Source organism: Stomoxys calcitrans, chromosome 2, assembly GCF_963082655.1.
Source record: "Stomoxys calcitrans chromosome 2, idStoCalc2.1, whole genome shotgun sequence".
Lineage (NCBI taxonomy): Eukaryota > Metazoa > Arthropoda > Insecta > Diptera > Muscidae > Stomoxys > Stomoxys calcitrans.
The window spans coordinates 187046264-187073046 of record NC_081553.1 but is presented as its reverse complement, the minus strand read 5'-3'; the positions used below and the strand labels follow the sequence as shown (position 1 = coordinate 187073046).

The 26783-nt window shown below is 39.7% G+C and overlaps 1 protein-coding gene across 8 annotated transcripts in view; it reads left to right on the top strand.

Moving 5' to 3' along the window:
* Positions 1–26783, top strand: part of LOC106086246 (probable ubiquitin carboxyl-terminal hydrolase FAF) — a 59566-nt gene that overhangs the window by 1745 nt on the left and 31038 nt on the right. For 4 of the 8 annotated variants that reach the window (XM_059363650.1, XM_059363653.1, XM_059363656.1 and 1 more), the window contains exons 2-3: positions 11938–12714; positions 25438–25586. In XM_059363650.1, the coding sequence (XP_059219633.1) occupies positions 12347–12714; positions 25438–25586 (517 nt within the window). In that variant the 5' untranslated portion in view covers positions 11938–12346. Of the gene's footprint in view, positions 1–1988; positions 2261–11937; positions 12715–20486; positions 20549–25296; positions 25323–25437; positions 25587–26783 lie in introns of those variants that run through there. The other 4 variants (XM_059363651.1, XM_059363652.1, XM_059363657.1 and 1 more) reach the window with 4 other exon arrangements.

Sequence of the window (26783 nt, the reverse complement as noted above, 5' to 3'; positions counted from 1 at the left end):
GTGGACGCACCCGGCTCGTGACAGCGATGAATACCCCACAGATCTGACCTCAAAGTTTCAGTCTGCGTGGTGCCCACATCTATCTCGTGCCGGACACACTTTATGATTGGTGCTAGTGGTTTATTCCACTCTTTATAGCCGAGTCCGAATGAACACCACACAAATTGGAGCTGAATGTTCCAGTCTGTGTGGTGCTCACAGCTATCCCGTGCCGGAATCATGCATCGTGAATTGGTTACCAGCAACTAGAAAAAATGCTTTTTTCTTATCTTTAGCGCGGAGAATGTGTGTGTACTAAAGTCATCGGTTGGTTGCCCAAAGCTCATTCCGACTTCCTAGCATTTCGATTTGTTCAAACTTGCTTTCATTTTTCTTTTCTTTCAGAGGAATATTCTTTCATTCTTAGTTTTAGTAGCATTTAGGCACCTTGGATTTCTTGGGTACGGTGTTGGGTGCCAAGTACGGACTTTGTAGCATTTGCTATTGAGGTTCTTTTATCAGGCAATTAGGTCATTCGAGTAGATCATGCCGTAACTTTCTGTTGCGCTTGTAGCTTTTTGGAGTCCATCTTTCGTGCATTGTCAGTTCGTACCTTTCTAGCTGCGCTAAGATGGATGCCAACTTTTGCTGCATCAATGTTGGCATTAAAGCCACCTAGCAAGATTAAATGTGTAAGTTGTCGAAATCGAAATCTACGACAAATTTTAAGAAAATTTGCCCAAGAGATCACTTGTTTACAATTAAAATCAAGCTTCCGGGTTTTAACGATAAAATCGTAAATATAAAACCGACGGCCGATTTTGATTTTAGACCCAGGGTCTCTTCGACAAAACATTTTAGAATTTCTCGTAGATTATAATATTGAATACCACTTGGTGTGTGTTTTCTGGCACTCACAAATAGGCCCACCCTAACGTTCATACGTTCTCTTTAGACGTTCATCATATATATCCTTGATCTGTTCTTACTTGTCTTCTGACTGGATATGGTCGCAAGTTAGACTGATATAAAATAATTTGGCTTTTATGCGGACTGTGTCTTGTCTCATCCACCGGAGCAAATCTGGAGACAGTGTTTTAGTTTACGACTAAATTCACAACCAAACTCAATTCTCGTATCATTGTAGCTATAGTAAACGCGTTAATCCATCGGTTTTGTAGTTTATATACACATCCGCCAGTGCTTATACTGCCCCTTTCATGTATAGAGTTTTGACTTACAGGTGTAGTTTGCATTTGCTAGCTCACTAACTTTAACGGGTGTTAAAGGCAGGTACACACAGAATAAAGGTCAGTGTCTACAATTGAGATGAGGGGGAGGAACCAAGATTAGCCTGGACGAATACGTAAAACAGCTTACAATAGCGTCACCGCTACTGGAAAGTTTACCTCATTCGTCACCCAATATAAATAAAATCCAGCTTGTCGATGATCCAGTTTAAAACCATGTTTCCACTTGGAGCACATCTAGACTTGCGACGAGATTTCGAAAATATCCTGTTTTGCAACGAGGTGTCCCATACATTTCAATGTGAGCAAATCTACTTATTTGAGGAGATTTGCAGCAAGGCAAAAAGCGTTGCCATATGGCAATACCACTGCGATTTGGGATTAATGGCTTAAGAGTGGTATTTAGAAGAATGTATATATTTTTTTATAAAATGTTTAAAAACATTGTTGCCAAACTTTTATTTGAATTGGCCAAGAGGAAAAAAGTCTGTTAATCCTCCCACACAATAATATAAAAACATAAAACACAAGTGGTACAAAAAGTACAATGTTAACGCTTCTTTTTTGAGTACAATTGTAAATAAATCAGCATTTCACATCACTGGAGTACGACTAGCAGACGTGAGCGTAGGAAAGAGAAAACTCGAATTCTTATTGGGCGGATGCAGAAAAAATCGGTGTTTTCGGAATTGTATGCACAATACAAGAATCAACGGACGAAAAGAGAATTGCATTAAACCGAAGAAACAAAGGAAACGCGAAGAAAAATTAGAAGAAAAAAATTGCAATCGTTTCGTTTTGCTAGACGGTGTAACTTATGACAAAAATTTTTTGCAAAAAATATTCTCGGCAATTTAAATTTATTGTGTTGGAAAACTTCAAAGAAAAAACCAAGAATATTGTGTACAATAAACTGCGATTATAATCTGCAAGTGGAAAAATGTCAAAAATATATTAATGGTTCTAATTTGCAAGACAGCCATCCAGTCAGCGTACGGCAAATGATGTATGCGGCCAGTGTATGTGAGTGTGTATGTGTGCCTACTGAAAATCGATAATAAATCGTTGCTTCGTATTTTTTCATATTTGGCTGTGTTTTATGAAAATTCGCTTTATTGCCGATATTCTTGGCCAAGATGAAAAAGAAAAAAGTGAAAATAATTAAATTATTAAACTGCAATAGAAAGAAAAGAAGAAATTAAAATTGTGTGTTATGAGTAACTCAGAAATGTGATGTGTCAGGGATGGATAGCGAGGAGTATGACGGTGGTGGTGGTGTAGTATTTGAAGGGGGTTTTCACATATATAGAATATACATATATATGTAAAGCATATACATATATACTAACGATTGCATATATATATATATATATATATATATATTTGCATCTGGATTATATGTCTAGGAGTTCCCTAGACAGATGGACTTACTTACATCCCTCCATTGAAACCGATATACATAGTGGTGATTGAAAAAAAAAACAAAAAAAGTTAATTATTTGATTTCTGTTGTATTAAAGCTAAAGCTTGTTACTGACGTGTTCAGACCTGGGAGTCAATGACACATATTTCCATTAGAATTTGATTAGATCAATTTTCGCTTGTAGAGAGGTTTTTAAAATCAGCTGATTTTTTATCTTCGTCTTATTTTGTTCACACCCGACAGCAATTGTCTGCGCATAGCTGTATGTTAAATATATATGTAAAAGATTGAATAAGTTTTAGTAGATCTTCCTTAAAGTTTAAGGTTGTATATAATGTGCCATAAATTTAACTAAATTCAAACATGGTTATTTCCAAAGCTATCAAACTTTATTAGAATTTCATGTGATAGAGAATCTAAAGCAACAAGGTATTTCTGTCCAAAGGCAGACATTATGGGTTTGGCTGCGTCTTATGAATCGTTACTGGGCCATATTACTCTGGCTCTGGCCTCCTGAAAGGACGTCTCGGCTGGAAGGACGTGTTTGACAATCATCAAAAAAGTGGTATGACTTACCCTATTGAAAGCCTTCGATACCTAACTAATCGGACCGTCCTACTACCTGATTAAGACCCCGGCTAATAATTGAAGCTATATTTGGGAGGAATAGAGTTTCAAGTGTCTTGGCTACACTCAAAACCAATCGATTCATTTCTCGATCCTAGGTTCATACTCAATTCGGCCCATACGATTTGCCTTAAATCGAATTGTTAGTCATTTTAATAGCGAAATCCTATTGATTTCTAGATTCAGTGATTTAACAGTGCATCAGAACATCCTCGATTATTCGTTAATCGATTAATCCAATATACGTAACCTTTCAAATTATCGAACAATTGATCAATTGAAATTTTTTCAAAAAAACAATCGAATAATATAAAACAGTTAATCTTTTTGATGTTAAAAAAAAGCTTAAAAACAGACGAATTGTGTCACTTTCTGGCTTTATTCGATCATTTGGGCCCTAATTAGGCAAATTTTATTTCGATTAGGATGAAAATTTTTTGCTTTAATTCAAAGAGAAAATCAAATAAACCGTATCCATCTGCCCTATTTACAATTCCAATCGACACACATATATGAGAAACATTTGAAGGATACAATCTCAAAAATATTCCGTATTGTTTTTTTAGACATACGTATTGATCAATTAATCGAGAACTTCAAATAAATGATTAAATCCGGTACATACAACCGGTTGCCATGGGATTGACCAATACCGTTGTTGCTGTTGTAGCAGTGTGTTATGCACTGAGGCGGCAGCGCTTGCCGATGAAGAACTCCATCGGGTCAATCCGGTACGTACAACCGGCTGCTATGGGATTGATGGATCAATACCGTGATAACCATGAGGAACACACGGGCTGTATCTTTGAGCTGCGATCTCTGTGGTGTTTATTATTATCACGACAAGCATAGCTTGGAGCTATCGTCCACATGTTGCGGATAGTGGAATGCTCCATACGTAGTTGGTTAGGTTAGGTTGAAAAGAGGGTGCAGATATTCATCCGCCCATGCCACTATGGACATACGCCTAAGCCAGTAATCGGCTTGTTGTGCGCTCTAAAATCTAAAAAGTAACCTCTAAAAAGAAAATTTTAAGTTAGGAATTCCGTGCTAGTTATAATATCTTTAATTGTTTTTATTAGCACACTAGTTCATGTCTAGTATTGTGCCCTCACCTAAGTGCCGGTAGCTGTTGGACGCGAAAACTGGGCAATGACAAAGGAAATGCTCCAAAGTCTTATCATCTTCACCGTATGCCATACCATGCGTAGTAACAGTATTTATTTGTGGCGGGGACAACCAGCGGTATTGGGTGGAGAGGCCGGGCAGCACCGGCTTTTGCTTAAATACTGAGCTCCTATGATGCTCAATTGTAGCCTACAGCTTGTCACGCTAATTATGAGTTGTGTTAACCACTTTCTGTCTTCATCTAACAATCGTTGGCTAAAATGAGATGCTGCCTGAGTGATCTGGTAGATAGATGAATATGTTGATTGCGTTGGGCAGTCCATATTTGCATGCGTCTTTCCTCTACCAAAAGGAATTTTGGGTGGCTAAATTTCCAGATCGTTCTTGAGCCCAACTACTTTTGTGAGTGGTATGGAGGTTTGCCGGAGGCCATCGTAGTGCAGAGGTTAGCATGTCCGTCTATGACGCTGATCGCCTGGGTTTGAATCCTGGCGAGACAATCAGAAACAATTTTTCAGCAGTGGTTTTTACCTCCTAATGTTGGCAACATTTGTGAGGTACTATCCCATGTAAAACTTCCCTCCAAAGAGGTATCGCACTGCGGCACGCCATTCGCACTCGGCTATAAAAAGGAGGCCCCTTATCATTGAGCTTAAACTTGAATCGGGCTGCAGAAGTTTCCCCCGTTCCTTAATGGAATGTTCATCGGCAAAATTTCCATTTGCATGGAGGTTTGCTTCTACTTTTTCATCGTCATGAATCGTGTTGCCACTCTAGATAGTTATTTCCTACCAAAAATTTAAGAAAAATCCTACCTTTCAAAACCTACTAAATGCCCTACAATTCAAAAATACGGTTTTAAAACCAACACTGAAAAAAAGTTGGCTATTTTGTCATTCGATTTGAAAAATATCTAATTATGCATTTTCAACCCTACAAACAAGCGTCGTAATATTCATAGACGATCTAGTCATGTCTTTCCGCCTTTCTGTTAAAATCGCTTTACAGACTATATGTAGCTAAAAGATAGCCTATATCTTGATATAGCAACCTTAATACCGATCTTCTAACAAGAAATCCTGATTTCCTAAGTCGTATTTTTGCCCCGATTTCAATGAAAAATTGTGCGGTGTATTAATAAAGAGACCTTAGGATTTAACGTCTTGAGCCAATAAATGTTTATCGGTACCTCAACATCTCAGTATGGAGCTGCCATATAACCTACCAAAAATGGCAACATGCTATGGTGGTCTGTCTGATACGCTGCTTTAAATAAAGGCTTTTTGTGTAGCTAGAATGCGAAGATCTAATCGACATTTACGGGTGAAAGCCGCTTTGTAAAAAGTAAGAAGTGGTAAAATTATTTTTATAAAAAAATCATTTAACTCATACTTTTTCTTCTCAACTCCCTTCCATTTGTTTGGAGGAATTTTTCTTAACTTATATTTCGATTCAGAAACCTACTTTCATCTCTGATAAAGTAGGTGTTCTTTGCTCTTTTTCGAACTTTATTTAGAATAAGGGGAAAGGAAGCAAGGAAAAAACTACCATGGAATTGTTATTCAGAATAGGATTAAAGTGAGTAGGGGAAATCTACCAGGGAATTGTTGTTCAGAATAGGGGCAAATTGAGTAGGGAATAAGTAAAAGCATGTTAAGTTCGGCAGGGCCGATCTGGAGTATATTAAACAAGAAGGTGTAGTGGTCTATCAAAACTCACTGCTTCAAATTTCATCAAAATCGGATGAAAAATTTTCCTTTTATAGGCTCAATACTCTATATCGGAAAATCGGTCTATATGGCATCAATTTTCATCGAAATCGGGTTATAAATAGATTTTTTATAGCCCTAATACCCTATATCGCGAGATCGTTCTGAAGGGCAGTTATATTGAAATATGGGTAGGGGTCTACCAGGACTCACTGTGCCGAATTTCATCGCAATCGGTTGGAAAATGACCAATTTATTGCGTCAAGACTATATATCGGTCTATATATCGGCAATTTTAACTAAATTCCAATTTTATGGGATCAGAAGGTCAGATTTATATACAAAGAATACGAAATCATCAAAAATATTTTTGGAAAATGATTTTATTACACAAATATCTGAAAATTTATAAATACCTCAAAAAGGTATAATTGGGAATTTACCCAAGCATTGTGTTTTAACCCGGTAGAAACCCATCTCTAGTTATGATAATCAAGAATATATGAATTTTATGGGTTCTTAGAAACATATTTCGAGGTGTTACAAACAGAATGACGATATTAGTATGCCCCCATCCCATGGTGGATGCTATAAATACTCCCAGGGAATTTCTATTAAGAATATGGCTTACTGTAACATAGTCTGCGTAGTAGACTGGTTCGAATCTCTCCACCATCAGAGTATCCGTAATAAAGGGTGATTTTTTTGAGGTTAGGATTTTCATGCATTAGTATTTGACAGATCACGTGGGATTTCAGACATGGTGTCAAAGAGAAAGATGCTCAGTATGCTTTGACATTTCATCATGAATAGACTTACTAACGAGCAACGCTTGCAAATCATTGAATTTTATTACCAAAATCAGTGTTTGGTTCGAAATGTGTTCATTCACCGTAACGTTGCGTCCAACAGCATTTTTGAAAAAATACGGTCCAATGATTCCACCGGCGTACAAACCACACCAAACAGTGCATTTTTCGGGATGCATGGGCAGTTCTTGAACGGCTTCTGGTTGCTCTTCACTCCAAATGCGGCAATTTTGCTTATTTACGTAGCCATTCAACCAGAAATGAGCCTCTTCGCTGAACAAAATTTGTCAAAATTTGAACACATTTCGAACCGAACACTGATTTTGGTAATAAAATTCAATGATTTGCAAGCGTTGCTCGTTAGTAAGTCTATTCATGATGAAATGTCAAAGCATACTGAGCATCTTTCTCTTTGACACCATGTATGAAATCCCACGTGATCTGTCAAATACTAATGCATGAAAATCCTAACCTCAAAAAAATCACCCTTTACAAGGAATACGAAATCATCATAAATTTTTTTTTGGAAAATGATTTCATTACCCAAATATCTAAAAATTTATAAATACCCCAAAAAGGTATACTTGGGAATTTACCCAAGCATTGTGTTTTAACCCGGTAGAAACCCATCTCTAGTTATGATGATCAAGAATATATACATTTTACGGGTTTTTAGAAGTATATTTCGAGGTATTACAAACAGAATGACGATATTAGTATACCCCCATCCCATGGTGGATGCTATAAAAACTCCCAGGGAATTTCTATTCAGAATATGGCTAACTATAACTTCGTCTGCGTACGGATTCGAATCTCTCCACCGTCAAAGTATCCGTAATAGGTTATTTATGTTATGTAGGATCAAAGCTAGGGGACAAAGTGGGCCTGGGGTTCTACATTGAGAACCCAGGGATTGAGATCAGCAAACACCAGTGTAGGAAAGAAAGAAAGCATATTCCTTTTTAATCACAACTCATCCAAGAGAAGTGGCCAAAGGAACGTTTGTTTATTCAAGAAAGTCCATTTTAAATCTGTACTGAAGAAATTCCACTGAAAACCCCACAATTTTCTACTTTTTTCCCCATCAAAATCCCCGTACCCCGTAAAAATGTTTCCCCCATAACGAAAAACTTGTTCATTTGCACTTTGGACTAATCAAATAAAATGCAAAAAACAGAACATTTAAAGCATTCTAAGTTCGGCTGGGCCGTATCTTATATACCGTCCACCATAGATCGCATTTATCGAATTCTTTTCCCGATATCTCTTTTTAGGCAAAAAAAGAATTGTTATGATATTAGAGCTATATCAAGTTATGGTTCGATTGTGACCATAATTGGATTGAATGTTGGAGACCATAGTGGAAGTCATTGTTTAAAATTTCTGCCAATTCGAGTAAGAATTGCGCCATTTAGGGGCTCAAGAAGTAAAATAGAGAAATCTGTTTATATGGGAGCTGTATCAGGCTATAGACCGATTCGTACCATATTTGACAAATATGTTGATGGTCATGGGAGAATCCCTTGTAAACACGTCATGCAAAATTTCAACCAAATCGGATAATAGTTGCGGCCTCTGAAGGCTCAAAATGTCAAGATCCCAGATCGGTTTATGTGGCAGCTATTTGAGGTTATCAACAGATTTGAATCATACTTTGCACAGTTGTTAGGAGTCATAACAAAACACGTCATGCAAAATTTCAGCCAAATCGGATAAAAATTGCGTCCTCTAGTGCCTCAAGAAGTCAAGATTCAAGATCGGTTTATATGGCAGCTGTATTAGGTTATGGAAGTCATAACAAAACATCTCATGCAAAATTTCAGCCAATAGTGACTAAAGAAGTTAAGATCCATGATCGTTTTATATGGCTGCTTTATCAAAACATGGACTTATATGGCCCATTTACAATAGCAACCGACCTACACTAATAAAAAGTATTTTTGCAATGTTTAAAGTGGCTAGCTTTACTCCTTCGAAAGTTAGCGTTCTTTCGACAGACGGACGGACATAGCTAGATTGACTTAAAATGTCATAACGATCAAGAACATATACACTTTATGGCGTCTTAGACGAATATTTCGAGGAGTTAAAAAAAGAATGACGAAAGAGCTTCCTTCACTATAAGTGGGTACCCAGCACCCCTCTTAGCTTTTGCATAGTGGGCTATTCTGTTAATTCTATCTTTAAATGCCAATTATCTCAAACACTGGGGACTTTCTGGATATTTTTGCTTTTTGATTTAGATCGTAGGCATCAAGAGCTTCCTTCACTGTATGTGGGTACCCAGCAACCCTCTTAGTTTATGCACAGTGGTCCATTCTGTTAATTCTAACTTTAACTTTAAAGGCCAATTATCTCAAGTACTGTCGATTTTCGGACATTTTGCTTTTTGATTTAGATCCTAGGCATTAAGAGCTTCCTTAACTATAAGTGGATACCCAGCACCCCTCTAAGTTTTTCCACTTTTCGCTTTGGACTTTTTGGTGTTGTAAATTTCTCCCTTATGCATTTTTTACTTTGTTAGATAATTTTTTACAAAATTCGCAATGTTTGTGGTCTTTTTATTGCTCTTTTTGTCGTTTCTTCTGAATTTTTTTATTATTATTCTTGATTTTATTTTTGGATCTTTTCTGTTTAATTGAGCTAATTGAATGGGTTTGTGTCTCTGCTAGTTAGAGTTAACTTTATATTCACGGACATGCCGGCCGGCTTGGGCGCCAGATAGCGTTCATCGCTGCACTTAAGCCGGAAATAAGTTTCTGGTGATTTAATTATTTGAAATCTCCTCTAGGCTTTGTTAGCCATGAATTCCTGTTTCATCGTTTTTCAAGTCGAATTAATGACCAAGCGAATGCAACACCCAAAGCAGAGATGGTTAAATGAGTCTTGAAGAAAAGAAATTGCCAGTTCTCAGACAAAGCAGGACACATGTCACCCCACTGGTGGACGCGTTTCGATAATTGGGTTTCTTTTTCTCATCGACACCATCGTGAACTATGTCCGTCCGTCTGACCGGCCTACAGTTCACAGCCTATTGTTCGTAGTACTAATAGTTGAGATCATAAGCGCAAATCCTATGTGAAATCTCAACTATTACTACTAGACTGTTCACTGTAAACTTTTTCACTGAACATCTTCCAACTACCCTCTATGGACCTTTGCATTCATTTTATTCTTTTGTCAAGGTGGCAACCTCCGCCTGCCGACGTCAACATAACCACCACACATGTGGTGGATTTTGTTTCGGAGACGAGCTTTTCATCTTCCATTTGGTAACATCAACATTGGAAGCTGTTTTTCTAAGTTCCCCGTGCTCGGAGTGTATATCATCTTTTACATCTGTTTGGCTTTTTAATTCCTTAAATATGATCCCTTGATTAATTTCATTTTTGTTGTTGTTGTATCAGTGTATTGTACACTGAGGCGGCAGCCCTTGCCGATGAAGGACGTACATACAACCGGCTGCCATGGGATTGTTTCAATTTTTGTAGTAGTAGTATTTGTAACCACATTTTTATGTGGAGGTAGCGATCCTCATCAAGCTTCTGTAGGTGATCAAGCTCGTTCCGGTCCAAAGGGCCGATCGCCGCGGAAACTAGGTGACCATTGGTTATTTAAAGGCGCCAATAACTCGCCTTGTCATATCGAGCATTGTAGGCACTCAGTATTTGTGCAAGAGCCGGTGCCACCCCACCTCTCACTGAGACTCTTCGCTCGATGCCACGATTTTCCGCGACTGCAGTTACAGCTACTCCGGATGGAGCATTCCACTATCCGCAACCTGTGGACGCCCGGTAGCTTTTTTCATTTTTTTTGTGTTTGCTTGCTGTTAAAAATATAGCTGCAAAAACTCCAAACCAACTTTTTGCTACATTTGTGACCTGACTGATCTGTGGCATATCAACATTTTATTCTCTGTATTGAATCAGAATATTTACACATAATGACAAAAAATAGAAAATAGTTTTTATGCATATTATGGACTTTCTCTTTGTGTTCTTATACTATGTCTACTATTCCAGGCATACAGGTCAAACGCCTGTGTGCTGTTTTGATACTAAACACCAATAATGCCACTACTAACTTAATGAACCACCACCATAACCACCACCACCCCGCTAACAAAATGGTAAAAATATAATGACATCACAAAATAATTTAAAATATACAATAGAACAACAACAACAATAATAACAAAAATATAACAACAACAAAAATAATAGAGCGACGATAGGAAAGATAAAAACTTATTAGATAAATAAGAAAAAAAAACACACACACACACACAAACACACACCACAAAGTGCAGAAATCGAAAGAAAACAAACAATTTCTACTGAATGAATATGTAAATATCTACTACTCTTAAACACACAAAAATAAAAATGGAAAGAAAGTGCTGATTATGATGACGGGTATAGTAGTGGTAGTGGATCGACGACGAATGTAATACGTGTAGCATTTGCAAAAAATATCATGCGTTTCATGCCATTGCTCGCCTTAGAGGGTCTTGCACAGGATAACTGAATGAAGGAACCACCAAAGCAGGCCGTAATTACTGTAAAGGCTCTCCATGTTTGTTAAACTTTATTTTGTGCAAACTAGTATTCACAAACACACCACCACAATATGTCTAAGGAGAACCGCATAGTGAAAATAAAATTCATTACTGACGTATGATTTGGTTATTTTTGTTCCTCCTTGGCCTGTGCCGTTTTTTCCTTCTTTACGTCGTTTGCACCTTAAAACACTACAACCCACAGCGACCACCACCAACACCTTAGACTTCCATAACCTCCTCAAGTAGATGAATAGCTATGGACGATGGTTATACATATAGTATATCGACTTTTGGGGGGTTTTGCATTGGAGTATCGTATATTTTGTTCTCTTGTGGTCGTCTAATATTTGCTCATGCCTTCGTTTTTTTTGTCTTTCTTATTCTTATCTACTTTGATTGTAAATGGGTGTAATTTTTGTTTTGCTTTATTTTTTCTTGACTCTGTTTGCAGTTTATGGATTTTTGGATTTGCCCTTTGCTTGTGGAATATGTAAAAACGCTTGCTTAGGAACGCTTTGTTGTTCCTAAGGCACTTCCCCGGAGCATAAAAGAGAAAGGAATTTCACCGAGGAAATAAAATTCTTGGGATAAACAATAGACGGAAAAGAAATCTCCTTTTTTCTTGAGAGTAAAGGATTCGCATTTTAAGTAAGCTAATAGTAGAGGAATATATATAGATCCCCCCCCATCGAAAGCAAAGGAAGGGCAACGGAGGAGGCTGGAAACAAAGAAAGGACTTGCGTTGCGTCGTTAGTTTTTCGTTGAAGAAAAATTTAACGACCAGTTGCCTGCTATAATTATTATATTCATCATCACCACCAGCATCATCATTACCACCATCATCATCACAGACCATCAGCATGAAGTTTGAACCACGTCGGGTCCGTGCTCAGTCATCAGCCTCGGGTAGTGGCAGTAGCGGCAATGAAAATTCGTCAACTACAAGCACTTCCTCAAATAACACTTCATCATCGTCCACATTGGTGGGTGGCGGCAGCAGCAGCGGAGGCGGCGGTGGTGGAGGCAGCATTGGTGGTGGCGAATCATCATCTTCGTTGTCGTCGGCCAACTTAAGCAACACAACTACGCCTAATCCTGCAGAGCCAAATATTTCTTCGGTTGCCCCTAATACCACCGCCATCAGCACTAGCACCAACGCAACTTTAAACACCAATAACTCTATAGATCCCCAAACAGAGACTCCTGGCGCCTCAGTGTCGGACACAGTGTAAGTATAGTCATGCACTTGTTGTTGTACAATGCCTTACTATTTCTAAGTATCCTACTTCACACACATATTGTATACATACATACAAATGTACATACATAGATACATGTAATATGTACCCAGTAGTGCAGGCCACTAGTTTCAAACCTTTTTATTCACTAGTTTCAAGGTAATCGGGTCTAGTTCCATTTTTGTTTACTTTTAGTGTAAACAACTGGTGTATTTAACATGGGTTTGTCATTGGAGTAACTAATGCACCCTGGAACTTCTGCCAATTCTAACAAACTAGTTCCGTAATGGATTTCTTATGGCATATGTCAATGTTTGAAGAAATATTTTTTATACCCACCACCATAGGATGAGGTATACTAACCTAATCATTCCGTTTGTAACACCTCGAAATATTGATCTATGACCATATAAGGTATATATATTCTTGATCGTCTCGACATTCTGAGTCGATCTAGCCATGTCCGTCCGTCCGTCTGTCGAAATCACGATAGCGGTGGACCGCGTAAAGCCCAAGCGGCATACAAAGCAGGTCTAGACAACACATGCAGACACGGTAGCAGATGCGGTAAATGGCTACCGGGTGAATGTAGTCCTTGGAGAACGACCGCCTCCCATTGCACCTGAAGAAATTGACCTCCCCCGGCAAACCAGAGTAGTTCTGGCTCAATTACGTTCCGGCAGATGCAGCCGCCTCAACTCCTACAGAGCAAGGATTGATGCCGGCGTGCAAGATGTATGTCCCGATTGTAACTAGGGAAAGGAACTAGACCCGTCACGTGTTTAACTGCCCAGCCAGGCCTCTCGACTCAGGCCCAGATCCCTGTGGATGCACCCCATCTTATTCGCAGAGTTCCTGGGTCTTGACACTCAACAGAATCAAGCAGAAGAAAGATAGAGGCCATGTCCGCCTATGACGCTGAACGCCTGGGTTCGAATCCTGGCGAGACCATCAGAAAAAAATTTCAGCGGTGGTTTTCCCCTCCTAATGCTGGCAACATTTGTACTATGCCATGTAAAACTTCTCTCTAAAGAGGTTTCGGACTGCGGCACGCCGTTCGGACTCGGCTATAAAAAGGAAGCCCTTAACATTGAGCTTAAAACTTGAATCGGACTGGACTCATTGATATGTGAGAAGTTTGCCCCTGTTCCTTAGTGGAATTTTCATGGGCAAAAATTGCATATATCGGCTCAGATTTGGATATAGCTTCCATATAAACCGATCTTCCGATTTGGCTTCATAAGTCCCTGGAAGCCGCATTTTTTGTACGATTTGGATGAAACTTTGAACGTAGTGTTCTGTTATGACTTCCAACGACGGTGCCAAGTACGATACAAATCGGTCTATAACCTGATATAGCTCACATATAAACAAATCTCCCGATTTGATTTCTTGAGCCCCTGGAAGCTTCAATTTTCGTCTGATTTTGCTGACAATTACCATGTGGTGTTTCATTTTGACTTCCAAAAACTGTGTTAAATACGGTCCAAATCTCTCTCTATAACCTGATATAGCTGCCATATAATCCGATCTCCCGACTTGACTTCTTGAGCCTTAACAGGCCGCAATTTTTTTCCGATTTCCATGAAATTTTGCAAGTGGTGTTTTGACTTCCAACAACTGTGGAAAATACGGTCTAAATCGGTCTATAACCTAATATAGCTCCCATATAAATCGGACTCGATTATCTTTGTTCGGTTCCTAGAAGCTTTAATTTTTGTTTGTTTCACAGAAGTTTGGTATGTGGAATAAAGTTATACCATGGTGGTGGGTTTCCAAGATTCCGCCCGGCCGAACTTAGCACGCTTTTACTTGTTCTCGGTTTTTTTTTTCTCCGTCACTCTCTCTACTTAAATTTGTAAGTTTAACGCCTTTAAACTATTTTTTGCGGGGTTATGTTAAAACTCATGTCTATACAGACTAGCCCACTTCAATTGAAGCATTGGAAGACAACATTGAAGCATTTCGAAATGTTGGAAGGTTAGGTTGGGTTATGTTTAAGTGGTTGCTGCCATCAGACTCACTTAGACGTTTTCGTCCATTGTGATACCACAGGAAGAGAAGAAGAAAGATGCTTTCTAGTTCCTACCGTTGTTGGATGTTGGAAAGAGTATGCCAAAATTGGACTAAGCGGATGGACCATTTGAGGCGAAGTCACGTCAACATTTGCATGCAATAACCTTCAAATAATCTAACATCGATATTATCGATACAAATAAAGATTTCATACCTTTTTTTTTGAAAAAATTTTCTTTACCTCTCTAAAAAACCACCCTTTAGTACTTAAGAGCAAAATTTGCTTAAAATGGATCGGCAGGGACAAAATTGCCTTTAAAAGTTAGCTACTGAACTAGATGATGGTACCAACTGGTTACTGGCTGGACAACTGGCTTGTTTGGTTATTACATGCATAGAGTTCCCATTGCATTGGTTGTTGTCCGCCATATTAAGTTCGACCACAAGCAAATAACTCCTTTAATTTTTGTGGAAATAACTTTGCGTGTTTCTGTGTTATAAACTTTGTTTTTTTATATTTGCTTTTGTTTATTTCATATACTGCTGGAGAGTTTTCTGTGGCCCAGGACATTTAAGTCATGTGAATTAGAAATTAGGGTTTGTGGAACTAGCACTTGAATTTTCTGCAAATCCAAATAACTTGCCTTTATGAATGTACAAGGAATTGGAAAATATCTGAAATAGGTTTTTGGGATATAAAAATTAATTTGATGATGTGATTATGTGCCATACTTAATGAAAGAAATATTGAAATCAATGGCTGATGACCGCGTAAAGCAAGGGGTTGAGTAGGGACAAATCTTGTAAACTTTTTAACCAAGACCTGTTCGTAGAGAAATTTTGTTGTAGCTAAATAAAATGTGACTTTTCCAAAGTCATACTAAATGCAACCATTGTCTAAATAAATGTTTCTCTACATAAGCCGATTCCCTGACTAGACTTCTTTTTGGAGGTCCAAGTTTTTATTCGATTTGAATGAAATTAGGTATGCAATGCACATTGATGCTTTTGAAGATTTATATTTTGTCCAGATAGCTTCATTTGCTAAACTCCCTTATTCATCAGTTCTACTATGTGTGTTTGAGCTGCTAGCTAGCGATGTAATTTGTATTTGATTTTAAAGCATAAAGTTTACGTCATTTAAGAAATATGGTTCAGAGAAGTGAGCGAGGTTAGGTTAGGTTGAAAAGAGGGTGCGGATATTGGTTAGGATGTTTTAGGTTGGGAATTACGTGCTACTTGGAAAATCCTCAATTGTTTTCCATACCACTCATATAATTTGGTTCATGTCTGGCATTGTGTCTCCACCTAAGTGCCGGTATCTGTTAGACGCGAAAGCCGGGCAATGACAAAGGAAATGCTCCAACGCCTCATCTTCTTCCCCGCATGCCCTACACATGCTATCACTTGCCGCACCGATTTTACATAAGTGAGCTCGTAGTCCTATGTGTCCCGTTATAATACCAATAGTTATACTGACCTACTTCTTGCTTCCTTTCAGTAATAGCCTCGTCTTCTCACGATCTGGATCCCCCCACAGGATTTTCGCCGTCCTACCGACCGTTTCGCTGTTCCACAATGTTGCATGCGCATTCGTCGCCCACTCCCTTAACTCGGACTGCGTGGACCCGAAAAGCTTCGGGTTAACCAAGTTTATTGACATCAGTCCTCTGGCCTTCACCGCCAAATCGTCTGCCCTTTCATTTCCCCTTACTCTGTTATGGCCCGGCACCCAAACGATGCGGATATTGCCACCCTCAGAGAAGGCGTTAATCTCCTAACACTGCAAGATTGTTCGTGCCCTTACCGTCCTGATTGTTATTGCCCTTATGGCCATTTTACTGTCCATACAGATGTTCACACTCGACGTCCTTGCGTTAGCACCACACCACCTCACACATTCCGTGATCGTCTGGATCTCCGCCTGCAGGATCGTATTATGGTCAGGCAGTCTAAAACAGAATTAAGTTCCTGGGTTCTCAATGTAAATCCCCAGGCCTACTCTTTCCTCCAGCTTTGATCCATCCGTGAAACATCATCTTCCAGATGGCTGTACTAGGGTTCCGCAGTCCAAGGCTGCCGCTGGCTTCACTCGACCTCAAGTATCCGATCGCAAACTTCTTCAAATCCTTCTAGGTTTCCTAACGTCGCCTCGATTATACCGCGATGGTACGAGCTGCTCATACCATCAATCCATTCTCCCATCGCCTTGAGTATCATAGCCACAGTGGCTTCCTCGCACTTAATCTGTATGTCTATGGGTCGGATATCTAGAATAGTCTTCAGTGCCCCAGTGGGAGGACCACGCCCACTGGGGCTCTGCTTATGTCAAGACAACATGTCTCTGAACCATATGTTGCACTTGTTCTCCATAGCAGTCCACCAAAATACTGAGGCGTAAGTAAGTATTGGTCTGATCACGTTTCTGTAGAGCCAGTGGACTATCGCCGTTTCGAGCCTATGGCCCGTCTACATAGTTGTTGTTGTTTTTGTAGCAATTTGTTGTGTTCTATCTTTCGTCTTTTTGATTCTGTTGAGTGTCCAGATCCAGGAACTCTGCGACTAAGATGGGGTGCGTCCAGAGGGATCTGGGTCTGAGTCGAGTGGGTCTGGCTGGACAGTTAATCAGGGGACATGTAGATTTAAACCATCGCCCGCATATGATACGATCTCTATGCCATCTGGAGGGGGTGGAATGGAGGATAGGTAGAGTTTAAGCAGTGCCCGAGATATTACCCCACCTTGGGGAACTCTCTGTTTCACTCTACAGTGCTTCGATTTCTTATCCCAAATTTCACATATGACTGGCGACCACACAGATAATTCGCGACCCAGCGTTTCGGGCCTGGCTGGAGGGACGTATTATCGATGTCCTAAAATAGTTTGGCATGGCTGACCGAATGCCTTCGATAGGTCCTGTGTCGAATGCCTTCGATAGGTCCTGTGTCGAATGCCTTCGATAGGTCCTGTGCCACGAGGACCGTCCTATCAGATGGCCGCATAGGCTGATTGAAGCCCGGCAAATGTGTGCGGCGATGGCATGCAAAGCTGTTGTTGTGCTATGCATTCTTCGAAATCCATGTTGATGCTCGGCGAATGGAAATTCTCCTACGAGGCTCGGCAGGAGTAATGCCTCAAGCGTCTTTGCTACTGGTGAGAGAAGGGAGATCGGTCTGTATGACTCCCCCAAACTCGGTTCCCTTCCATGCTTCAGAAGTGGGGTCGCTCTGCATATTTTACAGTCTTCAAGAACTATAAGAGTGTTCAAAGACAGGTTGAGGACGGTAGAAAGGTACTCAACTCCAGGTCAATCAGATTCTTCAGCATCAGTCTAGAGATTCCGTCGGGGCCTAACGCCTTGGATGATTTGGCGCGATGGATGATGTTCGTAACTTCGCCCACACTAAATTGTCTATCGGCTTGGAGACCACGGATACGGCGAATGGGTCTCCTCCTTGCCCTGTCACTATCGGGATGCACAATAAATTGACGGTTAAACAACATGGCGCATCTCTTCGGGTCAGTCACGGTTACGTTGTCAAAAGTGACTTAGGTCCTGTCATCCCATCTACCGGGGTTCGAGAGTGACTTAACAGTAGACCATAGCTTGCCTAAACCGATGCCTAAGTTACATTGCTCCAAGTGTTCCAGCCACAAATTCCGCTTATGTTCGTTGACTTCCCTGTTTATTTCCAGATTCAGCTCGCTGATTCTGGGGTTAGCGGGGTCCGTGCCCATCACGCTCGTTTGCGAGTACCACTGCCTGCGCCGGGAAATTGGGCTGCACTTGGGGTATTAGACTGAGCGTTAATGATGTCTCGGAATTTCCTCTAGGCAACTACCTCATCCTAGGGGGGTGCCAGTTCACTGAAGCGGCGATTGGTGAACTCTCTGAAGCCAGCTCAATCGGCCTTCTTATGATTGACAAAAATCCAGCGCTCAGAGGTTATGAAGTCGGGTGGTCAGTCGATGGTGAGAATTATGGGGAGGTGACCCCAAAGAGATGACGGCTTGCCAGGATATGTCACTCAGGAGATCAGTGGAAATGTCGGGCGGGCTGCTATACCTCCTCGTAATCCTAGTGGGGGCATCCTCATTCACCGTGCAAAACGTGGAGCCTTCAATCTGCTCTGCCAAAGCTATGCCATGCTGGTCGTTACCTAGGGGAGAATGCCATGACGTGTGATGCGCATTAACTTCCCCTAGAACCAGACGATTATGGACAGATAGTAGCCCACTTATGTCGGGCTTGTAACCAGGCCAGGCGGTTAATTTCGACACAGCTACCAACCGGCTGTGTGTACACGTTGTATAGCTCTATCTCGGCAGTACCGCCGGACCCGTCTGGTATCCTCATGCACTCCATAAAAAAAAAACAAAAAATCGTTTTACAAAATTCAGGCAAAATGCGGTGTGCAAAATGCATTAGGCAGACTATAGTGATGGCATTTTTTTTAATTTTTTTTTTATCTTTTTTTTTACCAATATTATCAGTTTTAGCCACAAAACATTATCTCTTACGTAGTATAACACTTTGGAAAATTTACTAAAAATACTATGATTGACTCTTTTCCCTTAATTTTATTTTATTATTTTTGAAAAACTTTACGGCAAGCAATTTTTAGATTAGAATCGTCCTAAGGGCATTCATTCTAATTTTTAATTTATTTTTAATAAAAACTATGATGATGGATATTTACCGTTTCTCTTATGATGAACATTTTATTCTACTTTCGAGATTCTCTTTTGTTCCAATAATAGCTTTTTGTTTATTTATTTTTTAATTATTCATAACATTTGGGTGTGCACTCACGAAAAATAAATCGCCTTTAGTATTGTATGAATGTAACATGGCTATTTTCAAATTCCATAGGGAGGATAACAACAAAATTGAGAAAACTTTTATCCAAACATGGATATCTGTTCAATCTAAGCCTACATTGTAGCGTTGGTTGGCAGGTGATAGTATGCTAATTCTCCATTTGAGTTGATGGTCGAGAAGCAAAAAGTCTTCTCGCACATCCATAAAATTTAAAAATTTTCAATTGTAATACCATTGCACGTAATTTTAGAAATGTATATTGCATTGTAAATTTGGTATTTCGCGACGACATATACATACAGACATACATATTGTAGATATATATTTTAAGTATTGCGTTTTATCATCTAATTTTATTTTCATTTCTGTTGTGTGTACACTTTTTTTTTTTTTGCATACACAAATGGGTTTGTTTTGCTTTTCGTATGAAATAGAATTTTATGCGCATTGTTTAGTGTTTTCGATAATGGTCTAATGAAACATGTTCAACAAGTTTAAGTTTAAGGGAATAATGCTGATTATATTCCTTGCCTTCGACGAATACATACACTATTCACTTGATTTGCATATTTAATAAAATTTTTCGAAAAAATCGAGTACATTTGTAAATTTTTGTGTTTAGTTTTTTTTTTTCCAAAGATTTCTTAAGCAAGATAAATTTTAAAAAACGTTTTTAACATCCACATATATGACGAAATTTTTTATGAAAATCAAATTCGATGTTCGCATTACGAAAGCGGGGGTAGTGGATTCGATTTCGACCAAATACTTTGGTCTGTCGGTAGTGTAATATCACAATGTACTGTAATTGTCTGAGTCTTTTTAAAGTACTGCCACTATAACCTAATCTAAAAGAAGCAATCAACATACAAGAAAAGATTATCAGGTAGCAACTCTCATCGTCGAGGCAGCCAATTCAGACCTCTACAGAACTCTAGGATGACAAGCGGACTAAGTGCCTCGACGGAATCAACGTACAGAAAGAGGTGTTCATTTTAATTTGTTTTCTCCTCTTTGTTGTTGTTGTTGTTGTTGTTGTTGTAGCCACATGTCTATATGTGGCGATCCTCCTCTACCTCCTACAGGTGTGTAAGTGAAAGTCCAATCGGGCAATCTCTTTCGCTTCGAAATCGCCTCTGGCGCCTTGAGGACAGCGAATACCTCCGCCTGAAAGCCGCTAAACCCGTTATGAAGCCGAATTCTTAGGAACTCGAAGAAGACTCATGTTCTCCCCTGTGCCAATATCTACAAAGATCCATGCGTGTAAAAAGAAGGACCTTGAAAAAGATGTTTCGGGAAAACACAACCAGAGATACCTCTTTGGGAAAACGACATACATCACGTCAAGACTGTAATTTGGAGGCCAACGCAGCGGTGTGGTTAGCATGTCCGCCTATGACACTAGACGCTTGGGTTCGAGTCTTGGCGAGAACATTCGACAAATTATGCTGGCGATATTTGCGAGGTATTAGGCCATATTTTCATAGAGGTGTCACCCTGATGCACTCCATTCGTACTCGGCTATAATACGGAGATCCCTTATCATTGAGCTCAAACTTGAATCGGAAAGCATTCGTTGATGTGTGAGAATTTTGCCCATTTATTTCTCTAATAGAATGCTCATGGTTGATTTTGCAATTTTACTTGTCAACCATAAAGGACAGTGCTGGTAAATAATTTGCTACGCCGCATCGCCATTCCCCAGCAAGGAGGAGCGCCAGATTCCTGATTCCCTCAGTTTATGGGTGATCTGCGTTGCCATACACCCAAAATATACATGCATAGAGTTAATGTAGAGCATGGGATTTAGCGCCTCTATCAAGGCATTCATACTTGCTGCAGAGATCAGCATCGCAGGGATACCCCATGTATGTTCTCGATCATCCTGCGGAGGGCACAGCTAACCAAAGCACGATGCACACCAGACATCCATAGGCCGAGTCACCGTCGTTAACAACCAGTGTACCGCTCTCGGCCTTGGCTGTAAACACCTTCCTCTCGGGTTGTGGCAGGAGTAGAGCTCCTTAGTCTCTGTGTAAGAATTAACGCCAAGTACTTCCACCGTAGCGCAGAGATTAGCATGCCCGCCTATGACGCTGAACGCCTGGTTTCGAATCCTGGCGAGACCATCAGAAAAAAATTTTTTCAGCGGTGGTTTTCCCCTCCCATTGCTGGCAACATTTGTGAGGTACTATGCCATGTAAAAACTTCTCTCCAAAGAGTTGTCGCACTGCGGCACTCCGTTCGGTCTCTATATAAAACTATAAAAAGGAGGCTCCCTATCATTGAGCTTAAACTTGAATCGGACTGCACTCATTGATAGGTGAGAAGTTTGTCCATGTTCCTTAGTGGAATGTTCATGGGCAACATTTGCAATTTTACTTGACTTCCGAAGAAGGCGACAGCTCTATTCCAACCAGGGCAAGTCCCCGAAAAATTCCAGAATTCCCCTCCTGGTGAAAAGCATTAGTTCAGTCTTTCTGGTGAAAATGACCAGTTTTCGCCCGCTAGTGAAAGTTATCAGCTCAGTCTTTCTGGGATATATGCCAATTCAAGTCTGACGGTCCTAGCCCTTACAGACAGCTTATGAACGTTAAAGGTTCGTAAAATCAGAGAGGAATCTACCACTCACCATGATGCATGTGAAGGTAGCGATCCTCGTCAAGCCCCCGTTGATGAGCAAGGTCGTTCCCGTTCAAAAAATTTTCATCGGTGATTTCCTCTCCTAATGCTGGCAAAATTTGTGAGGTACTATGCCATGTAAAAACTTCTTTCCAAAGAGTTGTCGCACTGCGGCACGCCGTTCGGACTCGGCTATAAAAAGGAGGCTCCTTATCATTGAGCTTAAACTTGAATCGGACTGCACTCATTGATAGGTGAGAAGTTTGTCCCTGTTCCTTAGTGGAATGTGGGAAGTGGGCAAAATTTGCAAAAAAAAAAAATGCATTTGCATTTTTTGATATCTGAAGGGGGCAGTCCCTAATTTTCAAAAACGCTAGATCTCGGAGATGGTCGGTACGATTTAAGCGAAATTATGTGTGCCGTCTTATAGTAACCTAAAAACAAAAACTTTGTATCTACAATAAATTTAGGATGGGGTACCTAGGGGCCGCCCCACCCCAAAACCTACCAAATATATACAAAGACCAATCACGACAATATGGGACTCAAATGAAAGGTATTTGAGTGTAGAATACGAATCTAATATCCAAATGTGGAACCAAGTGTTTGGGGGACTACCCCCCATCCCCCAAAACACCCCTAAAGCAGACATATTTACCGACCATTGCAATATGGGACTCAAATGAAAGGTCTTTGGGAGTAAAGCACGAATTTGTCTTATAGTAACCTAAAAACAAAAATTTTGTATCTACAATAAATTTAGGATGGGGTACCTAGGGGCCGCCCCACCCCAAAACCTACCAAATATATACAAAGACCAATCACGACAATATGGGACTCAAATGAAAGGTATTTGAGTGTAGAATACGAATCTAATATCCAAATTTAGAACCAAGTGTTTGGGGGACTACCCCCATCCCCCAAAACACCCCTAAAGCAGACATATTTACCGACCATTGCAATATGGGACTCAAATAAAAGGTCTTTGGGAGTAAAGCACGAATTTGAAATCAATATTCCGGAAAAAGTGTCTATGTCTCCACCCCCGATACACCACCCACATAGGACGTATTTGCTGACAATTGCAACATGTGTCTAAAATGTATATTTTCAGCGCCAAGTCACTGAGTAGCCGCCCAATCCACCCAAAACATCCCCCAAACCGGTCATGTTTGAAGACTATGGAAATATGGGGCTCAAATGAAAGGTATTTGGGAGTAGACCTCGAATCTGACATCAATATTCGGCACAAATTGTATAGGGGACGTCCCACCCCCACAACAACACCCAAATAGGACGTATTTGCTCACCATGACAATTTGGGTCTTAAAGAGAGTGAAGCTCGATATTGATGTTTTTAGGGCTTATACACCGAATCGGAGATATTGCTGACTTTTGCAATAAGGGGTTAATGAAAGGTATTTGAGATTATAAACGAATTAAAGACCATGCCAATGTGGGGCTCAAATAAAAGGTATTGGGGAGTAGAGCCTGAATTTGACGACCACTTTCGGGACCAATTTTCTGGGGGCTCCCCCCTTTCCCAAAACACCCCCCAAGGGGTACAAATTTACCGCCCATGCCAATATGTGGCTCAAATGAAAGGTGTTTGAGATTAGAAAACGAATTTGATAACCAATATTTGGGGCCAAGTGTTTGAGGAACGCCTCATCCCATAGAACCCCTTTAACCAATGGCTAACATATGGGGTTGAAATAAATGTTATTTGAGAGAAGAGTACGATGCTGATATTTTTTCAGGGCCAAGTATAACTTTACTCTCGAAAACACCCCTCAATCGGGCATCATGAGAATATTCGGCTCAAACATGAAGTATATCTACATTAAAAATGGAATACATCTAACATCCAAACTTAAATGACCCTAAACCATTCGAGCGATTTCGTGGAGCATTAAAGATTATATATAATTCAGATAAAGTCATTTATATTATTATACTGTTAGCCAAGCGATATACATATACTTTTTTGTAGCATAGTATTCACTTAAAGCTCAAAAGTCGACTATATAAAAGGCATTTGGTCGCCAGTTGAGCAACAAACAGTGAAATACCATTCAGTCTGGATAGAGTGCAGATCCACCAAAGACTTACAATACACTAAAATCCCGATTTACATCGCATTTCCAAATTTGTTTCAATTATCTTTAGGGGATTTTTATTAGAATTTGCGCCGCAACGTACGATTCGTAAAATAGTCATACATTGTTCTGTTATTAAAAAATATATTTATAAGTATTTGAATAAACTACGCAAATCGAGGCTCTGGTGTAAATGTTTACTGTCCATTACAATGTTAATGTGTTACCATAAAGTGTTGTTGAAAAAGGGTTATAGCGGAACAAAAAGAGCAACTTGGCCAGCATATCAGGCAGCTTGACAGCGTACATCAGAAAAAGTTAGCAAAACCAGTTTACAGCTATCAGCCAAAAGCCATGTTTGGAGACTAACTGCTCCCTTAGTATCAGAAAAAGTTAAAGTCCCGCATCTAACAAGAGTAGCTTTGGCTTAACTACGAGCGAACCTAGGATTTATCACAACGTTCTGATTGTTTCTTTTGAATTTAAGAAAATTATTGATAGTATATCGCATTTCATTGGCACATCTTATCTTGCTATGATTTTTTGTTGTTGTTGTTCGTTATTGGGTAAAACGTCATTGCAAGGCGGCCTCTACAATCAACAAAGACATTATAAATGCTAAGGCTTAACAAAATGAAAAGTAACAACAATAACAAAACAACAACACTTCAAATAGAACTCTAGAACCTAGTCCGTTTTGAACATTTGTGCGCTGTCAAGAGAAAGAACAGTCAACCACCTACCCAAACACCTGATAACAAATCTAATTATAATGCAAAACATTCGTTTGTCCCCCTCCTCCTCTTCTAGCATATAGTGCTAGAGGGGGAGGAGGAGTATAATGCGTACAATCTTACACACATTTTCTTTGGTGTTGTGTCGTTAAATGTGCCTTTGTTTATCAAACATTTCTAATAAAAATCGAGTTATTGTATTTATTAAAATGTATGTACAACCAAAACAATATCTTGGAATTCATAAAATGATTCATATCATAATTGTTAATGCTGATGAAATTGTGTGTCTGTATGGGTAGGAGGTAATATAAGGGATTTGCGATTGCAATTGTTGACAATTGTTTCGCCTTATTTTGTAAACATCTTATTTGCTGTTATTGTTTTATTTGTTTTCGTTTTTTATTTTTTTAATTTTAGATCGCCGGAGAAACTGATATCATCGTTTCCCACCAAGTCGCTAACATCGTTAATACAGAAAATATCCAGTCCACGATGGGTTGTACCCGTATTGCCAGACCAAGAGTTGGAAGTATTATTGAATGCTGCCATACAGCTTACAGCTGCTGGTAAGTACACAAAACGAAAAATGTTTCCAAAAGTATTTTGTATTCCATTGAGCAGATCACTTCGGTAGACAGGTTGGTAGCGTTCTCGGAGTACCAGTGCGTCTGTCGCTACTGTGGTATCGCAATGGACTGAAATAGTCTTAAGTGAGTCTGTTTAGAAAATAGACTGCCTCTTTAACCTAACCTAACCATACTATTTAGGAACAGCGTTGATACTTCACTTGTATAAACCAAGTTTAAACACTTTGACAAGCGATTTCCTATATATATATAGCCCTGTCTGAGCGGCATGCAACAATTATTGCAAATTATGCCCATGAAAATTCCGCTTAGAAACGGGTAAACTTCTCACATATCAATAAGTGCAGTCCGACTTAATTTTTAAGCTCAAGAATTAAGGACCTCCATTTCATAGCCGAGTCCGAACGACGTGCCGCAGTGCGTCACCTCTTTGAAGAGACATTTTTGCATGGCATAGTACCTCACAAATGTTGCCAGCATTAAAATTGAAAAGTTTTTTCTGATGGTCTCGCCAGGATTCGAACCTAGGCGTTCACGCTGAACGGACATGCTAACCTCTGCGCTACGGTGGCCTTCATTTGGCATGCACCAAAGTCACATCTATCTGTAACAAGTCAAGTTAGGTTATTTTGAAAAGAGGGCGCGGATATTAATCCGGCCATGCCATTATGGACATACACCTATGACAGTAATCAGCTTGTTGTGCGCTATAAATATTAAAAAATTAACTCCGAAAAAGAAAATCTAAGTTAGGAATTCCGTGCTACTTACAAACTCCTTTCTTGTTTTCCATGCCACGCCCCTAAGGTGTTTCAAGTCTGGTATTGTGTCCCCACCTAAGTGCAGATGTCTGTTAGACGCGAAAGCCGGTCAATGCTCCAACGTCTCATCATCTTCACTGCATGCCCTACACATGCTATTACTAGAGCTGGCAAACTATCAAAAATAGAGCTGGCAAACTATCGATAATCAAAACATTAAATATTTTCGATAGTTTTAATAATAAATATCGATAGTATACTATCGATAGAAGCATTGTCAATGCATAGACTGAGTAAAACCAAATTGAATAAAATCAGTTGGAAGTCATAAGAGAAATCATTGTGCCAAATTTTAGTCTAATTGCATGAAAATTGTGCCCTTTATAGTCGCCATGTGTCTTATAGGATAGATTCA